The sequence below is a fragment of the Barbus barbus genome, assembly GCF_936440315.1.
Source record: "Barbus barbus genome assembly, chromosome: 14".
Classification (NCBI taxonomy): Eukaryota; Metazoa; Chordata; class Actinopteri; order Cypriniformes; family Cyprinidae; genus Barbus; species Barbus barbus.
Window position 1 is genome coordinate 26,805,605 of NC_136742.1, and position 14,736 is coordinate 26,820,340.

At 37.9% G+C, this 14,736-nt stretch overlaps 1 protein-coding gene across 8 annotated transcripts in view; it reads left to right on the plus strand.

Moving 5' to 3' along the window:
* The window catches only part of LOC306880447 (afadin-like), a 118,670-nt gene that overhangs the window by 70,260 nt on the left and 33,674 nt on the right, over positions 1–14,736 (plus strand). For 6 of the 8 annotated variants that reach the window (XM_079433950.1, XM_079433953.1, XM_079433957.1 and 3 more), the window contains 10 exons: positions 1,176–1,231; positions 2,209–2,414; positions 4,982–5,002; positions 5,831–5,976; positions 8,089–8,183; positions 9,059–9,324; positions 11,583–11,726; positions 12,088–12,286; positions 12,585–12,688; positions 14,380–14,460. In XM_079433950.1, the coding sequence (XP_079290076.1) occupies positions 1,176–1,231; positions 2,209–2,414; positions 4,982–5,002; positions 5,831–5,976; positions 8,089–8,183; positions 9,059–9,324; positions 11,583–11,726; positions 12,088–12,286; positions 12,585–12,688; positions 14,380–14,460 (1,318 nt within the window). The remainder of the gene's footprint in view (positions 1–1,175; positions 1,232–2,208; positions 2,415–4,981; positions 5,003–5,830; positions 5,977–8,088; positions 8,184–9,058; positions 9,325–11,582; positions 11,727–12,087; positions 12,287–12,584; positions 12,689–14,379; positions 14,461–14,736) is intronic. The other 2 variants (XM_079433952.1, XM_079433951.1) reach the window with 1 other exon arrangement.

The window sequence follows — 14,736 nt, forward strand, 5'->3', positions numbered from 1 at the left end:
CACATGATGAGATTTGAGGCCATCAATCATTTAAAATATTTAATTGCCATTAATTCCATATACTTCAGAAAGAAAACAAGATTAAATGGGTATTTATTCAGTTTGATAAATGATTTTTGTTAAATGTTTTGACTTGTCAGCCTTTAGTGTTCTGATCATTTTTCCAGGATTACGCAAAACTGTGTGTGTGTGTGTTTATAATAGTTAACCTTGGCATCCCAAGTAAAATGTAAATATTTTTGGCTAATTTGGTAATTCTTTTAGTTGCAAATAAATAAGAGTGTAGCATTAACACATTTTACCTTATTTAATTTCACAACACTTTTAATTATGTATTTTTCTAAGAATAATGGGTAGAAAATAAAAGCAACATGTTGGGTTGTGTTCATAATGTTCTAAAAGAAAGAAGAAATAATCAAAATAATTATGCAAATGAATAATACAAAGTAAAGCCAAGGGCATTTTTTTTTTCTTTTTTAGAAAGTAGTAGTAATAATAATGATAATAAATTATTATTATTATTATTATTATTATTATTATTACAGAAGAATTACATATTAATATAAAATAATATTATCTTATTAATACACTTTATTTGACAATTTTTATATAAATAAAGTAAAAAAAATATTATTTTTGACAGTAAATAATGCTAGCCTTTTTTCACAATTCATTATTATTGTAATCTTTTTATTTATTATCTTTTATTTGGATGATTTTGAAAAATGCATAATTCAGAATTCTGTGGATTATCTTCTGCAGGTAGAGTAGAAAATGTGAAAACAAATGATATAATTAATGACGCAGAAAGCAATGACATGTTAGTTCCATTCTCTGTTTAGTAACAGCAGGTTTTGTGCACGTCAGCTAACAGTCAGCGAGGGTCTCTATGGAGTCAGCGCAGGGTACAGATCTCTATATGTAACCTAACCCTTTTCCTCTGTCTGAACCTGAGACACCTGAGTCCTCCGCTCACATGGCTTCAGTCTTGTCATCAATAATCCAGTGGAGATGAGAATGCTCATTCAAACACGCACAGCACTGTTTGGCATCTGTGACAGGATGTTATATGGCAGGACAGGAGCGGGGTCTCTGGAGCGGTGGGCGTCTGTAGACAGCAGTGTCAATCTGTCCTATCTCAACTGGTTCATCGAGCAACAATTCTTTCCCCGCAGGTCCCAGGATGGCCCAGAACTCACTCTGCCGGCCAGCATCGAGTTCAGGGAAAACTGTGAGTACCACATCCATGTGCAAAGCAAAACCAATTGATCTGTGTTGGTTTAATTTCAGCGATCTGATCTGAATTGGGTCATGTGATTGGTCTGGTGTGTGGAGGTTTTTTATTGTTCTGTTTGCTTTCATGTTTTGTCATTGGCTTTTTCCGGGTGTTGCAGACACAACATAGTATTTCCACTTGACCTGGTTGATGCCTTCATGTAGTTTCTTTCATTGGCTCTGCTGATTATAAAGCAAAGCAGCCAGCTAATTATAGAAATCACTAATGGTGGTTTGGAAGGCATTGATGACTGCTAGAAAACCTGTTTTATCATCAAGTCAGTTCAAGATCATTTATATTGTAATGTCTGTTGAAAATATATCTGTCCAAAAAAAAAAAAGAAGAGGAAATTGCAGAAATTATAATAGAATATTTAATTTTCCCACCATGCCATTAGGTCGCAGAAGTGAGTATTATGCCAGAAACCAGCAATTTCCTTTTGTGTAGCTTCATGGATGGACTGAGCCTAGTACCGCTGGCACATCACAACCCAGAGTAGATAATCACTCACTATATGTTTCATTCGCATTTGCACATTACAGTTTTCATATTTAACTCAAAGCATCTCAAAATAAGATGACTGTTGTTATGTGTTGTTACTTTGTCTTGTGGTTGCATGTTGTGTATTATGTGTGATGTTATGTGTTGTTTCATGTTATCTGTTGTGTTATGAAATATGTTATGTGTTATGGTAATATGTAATGTCATGTTACTTTTACTTTTGTCATTTAGCAGACGCTTTTGTCCAAAGCGACTTACAAATAAGAAAAAGTAACTAAAACGAAAACGTTACAACTCTATAAATACTATATACCCACATATTTTAATGGTAAAATGAATTTGCATGCTAAAATCATACATCAGAGCTTCTTGGTCCATCCCAGTTAAATCTCTCTCTGCTTCCTCTATCCCATGATTTCCCCCTCCCATAGCCGAGGATGCCTTCCTGTCCGCCATCATTAACTACACCAACAGCTCAACGGTGCATTTCAAGCTGTCTCCCACCTATGTGCTGTACATGACCTGCCGTTACGTCATGTCCAGCCAATACCGACCCGACATCAGCCCCTCTGAACGAACGCACAAGGTCATCGCCATTGTCAACAAGATGGTGAGCATGATGGAAGGAGTTATCCAGGTGGGTGTTGGCAGTTTTTACTAGAATAATCTTCTGATCGTAATTATTGATCTGAATTATTTTTTACAGTGGAAGTTGTGACTTTATTATATTATAACTGTATTATTTATACTTTAGACACATCGCTGTAGCTCTTATGTAGAGATTTGTCTGTGAAGTTGCATTATACATGCTTTTGTAGTTGTAGTGTTAAAGCTCGTTTCACTCTGCTTTCATCGATTCAGGTCATTGCCTCAGCAAACAGTGCTTAAACTACTGCACTCAGTGTTTCCCCTGTGTTTGTTTGTATGTGGATGTCTGTGCGTGTGTTTGTGTCTCTGTGCCTTGTTTTACCTGATTCATGCACCATATTTTCCCAGCAGGGCTTGGCTCAACAGCTTCCGATTGTCACCAAGCTGCTATATTGATATGTAAAATTAAAATGACTTTTTACAAGATTTTCTTGTTGCTTCTGAAAGAAGAAGTGTTTGTATATGCAGTACTGTTTAAAGGTTTGGGGTTAGCAGGATTTTTTTTTGTATTTTAAAAGTTTCTTATTCTCACCAAGGCTGCATTTACTTGATCAAAAATGCAATAAAACAATCTTATTGTGAACTATTATTATAATTAAAAATTTCAGTTTTCTATTATAGCGTGTTTTAAAATGTAATTTAATGGCATAGTCTTCAGAAATCCTTCTGAAATATGCAAATTTGCTGCTCAAGAAGCAGTTCTTATTTATCAATGTTGAAAGCATTTGTATTTAAGCCATTTGATTTTTTTTTTTTTTTTTTTTTTTTTACTTTTGTAACATTATAAATGCCTTTACTGTCAATTTTGATCAATTTAATGCATCCTTGCTTAATAAAAGTATTCAGTTCCTTCAAAAAAAGAAAAAACTCCAAACCTTTCTTGTAAATATCATGAACTAGACTGATTATCAGTGCATGAATCAAACTCTGTGAATCATGAATCACGCTCACTGATAATGATTACAAATTAGGGGCAGAGACAAATTCTACAGAACAGTGAAATCGCTCACGGTAACATGAACGAGGAGTCGTTGCTCATTTGCATAAAGTTACACTTTTTTCCTCGACTGTTTCAAGTCACTGCATACGGTCTCATTGGATCTCCAATGTTCACTTTCATCATTTGGTCACCACAAATAAATATGTAAACGCCTCTTTACAGTTCAGAAATGAGGTCCATATGCTCTGTTTATTTATCTTATTTGGTCAGCGCCTGCGGGTTTTGAGTGGCCCACCCAGGTGTTCAAACTGTATATCTCATAGTCTGATAGCAATGTTCAAATGCAAAATGTTTTTTAATAAACGTTCTGTTTTCTGACTGCCAGTTACAAGACTTTAGATGGAGTTCAGCAACTAAAATGAGAAAACAGACTATATGAATGGATACAGTCTGTCTCTTTAAAAAAAAAAAAGTCATCAGTGTCATAATCCTTTTAAATGCTGATTTTCTTTTTCTGAATGTTTGGTAAATCCAAAATCTTAAGCCTCACGTTTAAGGACCTAAATTTAGACAACAAGAAACATAATCTCAGAAAGAGAGGGAATTAATTTAAGGCTTGGTAGCTGGTTTTTAAGATATTTGGATGTTTGGGATTTAGATGTTTTTTTTTTTTGTTATATGAAGTAACTTTTTATCTACTCAGATCAAAATGTTTAGAAGGTTTATCATTGGCCAAATCCTAATTGTTAACGTCAGGAGTTTTTAAAATCATAGTTTTCTCTTAAAACAAAAATAACCATCATTTGCTGCTTGTTATTGAAAGGAAAAAAAAAGGGAAGCGGTGTGTGGCCAAGTATGGTGACCCATACTCTGAATTTGTGCTCTGCATTTAACCCATCCAAGTGTACACTCAGTAGTGAACATACACCCGGAGCAGTGGGCAGCCAATGCTGTGGCGCCCGGGGAGCAGTTGGGGGTTCGGTGCCTTGCTCAAGGGTCTCACCTCAGTCGTGGTATTGAGGGTGGAGAGAGTGTTGGTTATTCACTCCCCCCACCTACAATCCTGAGACTCGAACCCACGACCTTCGGGTTACAAGTCCGACTCTCTATCCATTAGGCCACGACTGCCCTGACAGAAAAACCGTAATATTATTAGAATTTAACAGAACTGCTTTATATTGTATTATCGTAATGTATTATTGTGATGCAAAGCTGATTATTCAGCATCATTACTTTAGTTTTCAGTGTCATATGATCTTATAGAAATCATTTTAAAATGCTGATGTGGTGCTTAAGAAATATTTATTAAGTTAAAAAAGAGCATTTATCTAGTGGCCTGTAAATGTCATCCTTGGCGTCACATGAAAATCAGCTACATCTTTACACTGCAGCATTAAATATAAAATCGAGTAAGATTGTTCTAGATGACTCAGCCGACCCATACGGCAGTGACTGCGAGATGATGATGTGACCTGTCCTGTGTGAGCGTGAATGTCTGTGTTTACATGCCTGTGAATTCTGTCCATGCCATGGCTGTTGTTGACAGTCTCTCTCTCTGTCCTGTCGGATGTCTGTCCCCCCCACCCTCTCTTCCCCCACACCTACTATCTCTACAGGAGATTGCTGAAGGTGATCAGGTAGGAGTTTGCACTGCTAGGGAGGCATCTCATTCTTCCTGTTTTTCTCTCTCTCTCTCTCTCTCTCTCTCTCTCTCTCTCTCTCTCTCTCTCTCTCTCTCTGTTCTCTGTCGGCTTGGCTCTGTCTTCCATGCCTCTTTTATCCCCCCCATAACAGAAAGCAAGCAACCCAAGCCAACTAAGTAATCCCTCCTCCTACAGCTGGAAACAATCGTTCATAACCCCTCATTACGACTATGTGATACTAAAAAACAAACTCTGATTGCGGCAACATTTTAATTACGACATCTTCCATTTTTGACCGCTGCTTACTGCACTTCAGTGTGGATGAGAGACTACCCCATGTTCTTTTGCTTTGTTTGAAAACTTTTAATTTCCTTTTCATTTGACTTCATGTCTGTGGTTAACGTCATTGTTCTTATGGATGCGTCCTGTGGCCAGTATGACGTATTCGGGAGGGTCGGGGTGGGGGGTTGCTGTCGTCGTCACGTGGGATAGACGTGTGCAGGTATACACAGAGGTCCGGTTGCTTCTGGGCCGTGTGTATCCCTTCTCTGTGTTGCAGGGATGTGGGATCCAGAGCAACCAGTCACCGCAGCTTCACAGTCAGTCGTGCCTAGCTTGAGCTAACTCTAACACGTGAATGATTTCTACTCTGTCTGGACACGGTGACTGGTTGTCGGAGGCTGGGAGGGTTGGACAGAGGCACATGTCTATCCCGGGAGTGCTACTCGGTGCTTCTCATGGCTGTAACTCTTTTCTTTGTTGTTTGTATGTCAGATTGTTTTGCTTTAGCTGTGTATAATGGCCCATCTCTGTGCATTACAGAAACAGAAGAACATCGCCGGGGCTCTGGCCTTCTGGATGGCTAACGCCTCAGAGCTGCTAAACTTCATCAAACAGGACAAGGATCTGAGTCGCATCACGCTAGATGCACAGGATGTCCTCGCTCACCTGGTTCAGATGGCTTTTAAGTGAGTGTTTGCATGCACATGCATATTTACACTGAACATTACGTATGTTTCAAAACCTAGTGAGCTGCCATATTTCAATTTATATATTTATTTAAATATAATTTATAGTGCTGGGCAATGATTAATCGCATGCAAAATAAAAGTTTTTGTGTACATGAAATATGGGTGTGTACTGTGTATATTTATTATGTGTATATATAAAGACACACACATACAGTATATATTTAGAAAATATTTACATGTATATATTCATATAATTTATATTATATATAAATGTATTTAATATTTAAACATACCATATTCTTAAGTATATACATGCATGGTGTGTATTTATGTGTACATATTAATATACACAGTGTGTGTTTGTGTATATATATTATTGCTGTCAATCGATTAAAATTTGTAAATTTAAAAATACTAGGATTTACCTGTAAATCTGTTGAAATAAAGAAATGCATGACAAACTAGTTAAAGGAAACAGAACCTTTCACACCTCCGCTGGGTATGAGACATAATCCTTATTCTTCTTTTTTTTTTTAGCCATTATCAGCCTTTATACTGGCAATAAAACGTTTACCAAGCCACTGTATTTTCAAAATAGCCCAATTGTGCGGGAAAACCGCATCACAGGTTCGCCGTACCCTTATCACATATGAGTATACATATCTCTTGCGCACTGTCGCTCTCTCTCTCTCGGACACACTCGCTCTCTCCGCGTTCGCTTCTCTTTTGTCAACTATCCACCCTATCTGCCCTAAATATTGAAAATTACTAATATCACATAGAATTTAGGATGGATAGTGTGCACATTGGGACGCAGGCAATGATATATTACCAATGAATGATAGATACCTTCTGCGCTGCGATGACGGCAAAAAGGTGGGGTCAAATCTTATCAAACGATTAATTTGCATTAAAAAAAATTAACGCGTTAAGATTTTTAGATTAATCGCATGCGTTAACGTTGACAGTCCTAATATACAGCCCTTTGTTTTTGCCCCCATTTTTCATGAGCTGAACTCAAAGATCTAAGACTTTTTCTATGTACACAAAAGGCCTATTTCTCTCAAATATTGTTCACAAATCTGTCTAAATCTGTGTTAGTGAGCACTTCTCCTTTGCCGAGATAATCCATCCACCTCACAGGTGTGGCATATCAACATGCTGATTAAACAGCATGATTATTGCACAGGTGTGCCTTAGGCTGACCACAATAAAAGGCCACGTACATAAGTAGTGTGTATATATAAAATGTTCAATTAAAAACAAAAAACATGTTTGTTAAATAAAATGTTATAAAATAAATATGTATTTAAATTAAATATTGTAAATAAAATGCGAATTTGACCTTTAAATATTACATTCTAGCAAAATTTCAGGACTATTTACATATCATTTGAAAACAATCCATTTAATTTAATCGCATCCAAACTAAAAGTTTTTGTTTACATAATATGTGTATATACTGTGTATATTTATTATGTATATATAAATACAAACACATGCATGTATATATTTAAGAAAAAATTTGTTTATATATATTAAATATATTTTTATATAATATAAGAATATAAATATATACATGTAAATATTTTCAAAATATATACTGTATGTGTGTGTATTTATATATACATAATAAATATACACAGTGTACACACATTACGTAACAAAAACTTTTATTTTGGATGCGATTAATCGTTTGACAGCACTAATTTAATTGGAATTGATCATTACATAAATTAATTGTTATTGGTCAATTACAAAAGTGATTTGTAAAATAACTTCATACTGTGTTCCTGTAACCATTATCAGGCGGCAGGATGTGCTGAATGTAAGGAATGCTCTGGGTCTGGCTTGTATTGGCTGAGCTGTAGTTTGGTTGTATGAGAGAGAGTTATGGTCCTGGGGCCGGTTTTCAGCACAAACAATGTGGTCGGAGCGCCTCAGTTTCCTTTAAGCACTGGAATGACCAGCTGAAACAACTGCGCTTTTGTGCGGGTCGTGCGGTTTGTGAAGCGGCCAGGTCTCAGATTTACTGTGGGATTCTTCAGGAAGTTCCTTTAGGCCCTTGATGGTGGATATATGGACACTAAATAATATGTGTTCCTGCAGATACCTGGTGCACTGCCTGCAGTCGGATTTGAATAACTACATGCCAGCTTTCCTGGAGGATCCCGATGAACAGAACCCACAGAGGCCCAAGATAGGTGAGCAGAGACCCAGTCTCATGTTTTTAAGATGCAAGCTGCCTTTATTTATATAGTGTGCTATATAAAACAGATCGTATAAAGAGCAGCTTTTGAGTAATAAACTGATAAAGGAATAAACTAATTCTGCCATGTATAGCAGCTCAAAGACAGTGGTGTCATCATTCAGCTCAAGTCAGTTCAGTATTGCTTTAGTTCAGTTCAGTAACTGCAAGATTCATCAACAGATGCTGTTTTTGATCTATCACGTATAAAGATGAGTAGTTTGGTGGATTTTGTTGAAGGACAAAAGTTAGAATCACAATTGAAATAGTTATATGGGACCACCTAGTGGTGGTTTTGAAACTAAACAGCAGATATATTCTACCCAAAACAGTGATATCTTTTAGTTTCTTTACAGGAACTTGCAACATCTTAATTTCTTTGTTGTTTTGGTCATTGTAGAACAACCTTAACGAGACAAGTCTATTTCAACTAAATGGACAAACATGCCCTCTTGACTAGACCAGTATCAACATCTTAAGCAACAGAAATAAGCTGAAATGAACCAGAACCATGTAAAACATCTTAAGCAATGTAGCAGCAATTTTAGTTCTCTAGAAGAGTGTTTCCTAACCCTTTTGACAAGAAACAATGTGAGGCACATCAGGGGCCAACCACAAAAACACCCCCCAAAAAAACATGCGTTCAAGGAGAATATTAAAAAAAACATGCATTTTAAATGTTTTTCAACCTTTTGCATAAATATCTGTTCCAGCTAATAGAGGTTGTTCTTAACATTGCACCATTATAATTGCAAGTAAAGTAAATAAAGGAGTGATGGTATTGTTTCTGTTTGTGTTACATTAAAGGCCCTGACTTTCCTCTTTCCACAGAGGACGTTTTGCACACGCTAACTGGCGCCATGTCTCTTCTGCGGCGGTGCCGTGTCAATGCGGCCCTCACCATTCAGCTTTTTTCGCAGCTCTTCCACTTCATCAACATGTGGCTCTTTAACAAGCTGGTGACAGAGGCCGACTCGGGCCTGTGCTCGCATTACTGGGGCGCCATCCTGAGACAGCAGCTCAGCCACATCGAGGCGTGGGCTGAGAAACAGGGTTTGGAGCTGGCTGCAGACTGCCACCTGAGTCGCATAGTGCAGGTACCACATGCCAATATATACATCAATCTTTCACAGAGTTGTATTTATAGTTAAGCTATTTAAGTTAAGCTATAGGTTAAACTAATTATGTTTACTGCACTCCCTTACAGACACCTTTTAGCGATTTCGCTATTTATAACTTTTCTATTAGTAAGAATGTTTTGGCATTGTTAGATTTCAATTGAGACATGATTTGCCCCATTTATGAACCATTTTCTTGTGGGCACATCCACACAAAAGAGGTCTTTCTGTTCTTTTGCAGACATTTACCTCCACAACATCAGTAAAACATGCATGTACATGCCCAACAGGATTGAAATCCCTTGAGCTGTTCAGAGTTGCTTTCTAATGGCTTATTCTGTTGTGTATAAAATGATTGTTTTATTAGATGGAGGAACAACATGCATCATTTATCAAAATGTGACCTTAGGTTATGTTGTCTGTTCATGCTTTCACTTATCTTTTGTTTTCCAGTATGGGGTAGTTGACAGTTAACATGGACAATTTTTTTCCCAACATCAGGATTTTAGCTTAAAATGTTCATGTATAAGTGAATGTGTACTGTGTATTTTATGTTTTTCATCAACGGGTTTTTAATTTATTTTTAGTAATACAAATATTTCAGTTTGGTCATAAAAAAATGATGTTTGAAATTTGGCTCTGCTGTCAAATGACAGATTGAGGGGTTTTTATTTTTGCCAACAGCTAATTTAGTGCAAACAAACTAAATACATATAATTAGGGATGCACCGATACTGGTATCGGGCCTGATACTGAGCTCATGTACGCGTATTCGTTAAAATGCCCCGATACCACACAGCATGTGATAAGTGCTATATTCAGACAAAGAAACACTGACAGCAGAACAACAGACAGCAGAATGGAGTTATTAGAGATTAAGGATGTCTACGAAGCAGATGTATGCAATTAATAATGTTAAACATTCATTATTAACGGCTGTACATCTGATTTGCACGAGCTGATAGGCAAAGCACACTGAGTAGATTGAGCGCGTGGTGGCGCAGATGCACAAGCTTGAGTGAATATCCCTTTCTCACAGACATCACTGGAAGGTTTGTACTTCGATCGGATATGTCAAAAACAAGTAAAACAATGCACAAATAACTTCACGGTAGGGAGGGAGAGAGAGAGAGCGCACTTCTGTTGTGTGATCTTTATTGATGTTCGCTTACATAGCACGCATCATTTGAATTAAAACTAAATCGTAAATATAAGACAACTTATTGGGGAATTCACTATAAACCATTTATTTTCAACCTTAAGCATACACAACTTTCTGGCGAAAGAGAATCTAGCAGTGTGAAATGAGCTAGGCTGTTCTGTACTTGTCCCTCTCATTCTGCACCAGTACAAATACGTGCGCGTCTTGCATACGTTTTGCTTGCTTCATGAGTGTTTCTGCATTATATGAATGGCTTTGAAATCTAAATCGCACCACGTTTCAGATGGGAAAAAAAAGCAACTTCTATTTCTTAAAATATCAGTTAGGAGATTTATAACGAGTGGTTCCCTGCATTATTATTACAGCAAAGTGCGTGATTACTGCAATTGAGCTCTTAAATTAAAGATGATGTACCATAGAGCAAAAAAAAAAAATGAACAGTGAAAGTAACAAAAACTAGTGTTTGAATTGGAGTACTCGATCACTGTTGCACATTCCTAAAACTAACATCATACATACTCTTTTGGTTTCTGTACCCAATATTTAAAAAATGTACAAATGCAATGAAAATACCGGTATCGGTACTCTGTATCGGGCAAGTATAAAAAATTAAAGTATCTGTATCGGGCGAGTACTGAAAAAAGTGGTATCGGTGCATATAATTGTATTATTGTAGAAACCTGTGGTACGCAGAGAACATATACAATACTAAAATAATTTATTAATTCTTTATTATACAATACTAAAAGAATTTATTTATTACAATACTAAAATAATTTATTAGTAGTAGTAGTATAACTACTAGTGGTAATAATATCTTTATTAAAATTAAATTATATATTTTTTTTATTTACTTTTTCTTATTTGTAATATATGCCAATTGAATATAGATTTGTCTGTATAACATGGTAATTCATAGTCTATATTCTTTCGTGGAGGGAATATTGGTAGTGTCTACATGGTACTTCTAGGATGTTCTGGTTTGAACGAAGGTGGCACTTGGCCTGAAACGTTTAAAACCCTCAGTCCTAGTTAGATGGACTATGAACCAATAACTGTTCCCTTGTCTCTCTAGGCAACAACTCTCCTTACCATGGACAAATACTCCATGCAAGATGTGCAGAACATCAACAACACCTGCTTCAAACTCAACTCTCTGCAGCTCAACGCTCTGCTGAGCAACTACCACTGCGCTCCTGATGAACCCTACATTCCTCCTGTGAGTGAACGGTCTCATTTTGGCTGTGTAGTCCTGGTCTGATGACATGTGTCCTTTTTGAGATAAACCGAACCAGGTGTCCTGCACTTTCACAGTAGCTCTGTTTGTTTCCTCTAACCTCAGGGTTTCTCATAATGTGACCTTCTTGTTTGATGTGAAATATTAAACTCATTACTGTAAAATGTGCTGTAACTGATGTTAGCTGTTCTGGAACATCTCCCAGACTAAATTAGATGCACCCCATCTTTCCAAAACTCGCTCTTCAAAGCAAATCAGAGATGGAGGAGAAGAGCAGCAGCATGTCAAGTTTTACTAGAGTTCTTATGTAACATTATGATCATTGTCCCCTTCATGCTCACAGGAGCTGATTGATCATGTGGTGGCTGTGGCCGAGAACACGGCGGACGAACTAGCCCGAAGCGATGGGCGGGAAGTACAGCTTGAAGAGGACCCTGACCTCCAGCTGCCTTTCCTACTGCCCGAGGATGGCTACTCGTGCGATGTGGTGCGGCACATTCCCAATGGATTCCAAGAGTTCCTAGAGCCGCTTTGTCAGAGAGGTATGGCTGATAAACAGAGTGCTGCCATTCTAAACAAGTTTGAGAGCATTTGATGTCAGTTGCGGTGTGCACAATAAGTATCAGGGGGATGGTGAATCAGAGGTTGTTGTCGGTTTGTTTAAGGCTGACGTGATGCCAGTGGAATGTGGTTTGTTAAGGTTGTGTTCAGCAGTCTATTTGTTTTTTCAAGAGCGAGAGTGTATGTGTGTTTACAGGTGTGTGACAGACCGTGAGAGACCAGTGGATTTAAAGTTTTAACGTTTGGTGGATGCGTTCTGATCTGCTTGTTATCCTCCAGGTTTTTGTCGATTGATACCTCATCCACGCTCTCCGGGAACTTGGACCATCTATTTTGAAGGAGCTGATTGCGACAGTCACTTTTCAGCTGACACGTCAGAACTGGTAAGTTATTATGCCAGATAGATAGATAGATAGATAGATAAATAGATGGGTCGATAGATAGATGGGTAGATAGGTAGATGTGTAGATGTGTAGATAGATGGATAGATAGATATAGATAGATAGATGTGTAGATGGATGGATGGATGAATGGATGGATGTGTAGATGGATAGATGTGTAGATGGATGGATGGATAGGGGTAGACAGATAGATAGATACTGTAGGTAGATAGACGGGTAGATGGATGGATAGAGATATATAGATGGGTATATAGATAAATAGATTTGTAGAAGGATTTGTCTTTGAGGGCATCAGAAAACAGAATTTTGCATTTGAATTTGAATTTTTAATATAAAACCCAAATACTAAACAGATATTTGCAAAACGACACCAGGGAATATTTAATGTCATTTGATAGTGTGTTCTGTCAAGTTAACATTCTTTTATATTCCAGCCAACACTAGTTACACCACACAGGGCAAGATTTGACCATAGCGCCCAAGGACTGGCTGTAAATTATATCTTTCTCCTCGCCCTGAACACACAAAGCCCTTAAATGCTCCTCCTCCGCTGTAATTAGTCTGTTTTTACTGTCTCTCGTATTTTTACATAAGGGATTTTTTTTTACGTAATGTCATAATCTTCTTATTATTTATTTATTTTTTTTACATATTGTCAGTCCGCCCTACAGTAGACAGAGATGCAGCTCGGAGCACATTTAAATACCACACAGAAATCTGTTGAGCGCAGCTTGATTGTGTGCCAAACCAACCCACCCACTCCCACATCCCTTCCTTACAGCCATCCCAGGACCAATGCTTACCGTAAACTCACATATTGTACACATGAGATTTTGGCATGAAATAAAAATCAACCTTGTTTGCAGTTTCTGGTTGTACCGTGCATAACCACACATTATTTTAAAGATTAAAAAAAAAATATTTATAATCAAGTGATCACTTGAAGCATCTTGCCTTTTTGTCTAGGCCAGAAAAAATGTTCACCAATAGCAAAATGGGTATTTAGACACTGTTTTTGGTGACTGGTGTAGTTTTGCATTTCTATGCATTCATTAAAATAGCTATGCCAGAAAATCCTTTTCGAAGGAAACATACTTTAACAAAGCTAAAAAGCTTGTCCTGTTGCTTTTGTAAACCTTACCAAAGGCACCCAAAGAGTTTCCTTGCATTACCCATCAGTGTTCATTAAGCTCCACTGTGCTTTAAACCAGCTCTGCTCTCACCCCCCAAGCTGTACTCAACAATGCGGACTGGCAGCATAGCTAAAGTTCTCTGTACAATGAATGCATGCCATGTGCACCATTTACGCACTGGGGCTCGCTAAAGGAGAGGTCGTGGCATGGTGCCTTTCTGTGGGAAGCTGGTCTCTTTCTCCTAGGCCCTGCCTGTGCATAAGCAAGCCCACTGAGGCCTGATGCACTCTGGAGCCGACACATGTGGCTTTCATTCTTGACTCGTCTCCAGCGCCCGCCGTTTCGCTCTGCGGTCGGCTGTGCTCTGAGAACCAGCAGTGGCAGAACCTCCCTAATTTTCTCTCCTCCCCCTCCTCCTCTTAGCTCAGTTTGCTCTAGGAACGGCCAGACGCAGCTTCCAGAAACAGCGTGGACCTAAAGCTGAAGTTACAATAGTGACTTTTTTTCCCAAGTTAAATCACCTGTCTGCTCTCTCTACAGCCAATGCAGAAGGAACCGGAAATAGTGACAGTGACTTTGAAGAAACACAATGGGATGGGCCTCAGTATTGTGGCGGCCAAGGTAAGAATTTCTTTATAGTGATGTTTATTGTGTAATATTACTCCACTTTCAAAGTCTGTGATCATCTTGGATGGATCTGACAGCTGTAGCGGTGAAAAAATGTATCTAGAGGCTGAATGAAACTCTAAATCCTTGAGGAGGGCATCTGGTTTTGGCATAGAACTAGTTCTGATTAGTTTGATACAGTTAATGAGAACAATTTTAACTTTTTGAGGATTGGTTTTTGGTTTCTGATGTTGTTGGCTGCTATATTCTGAGTGGGAAGTAAAGGTGTGG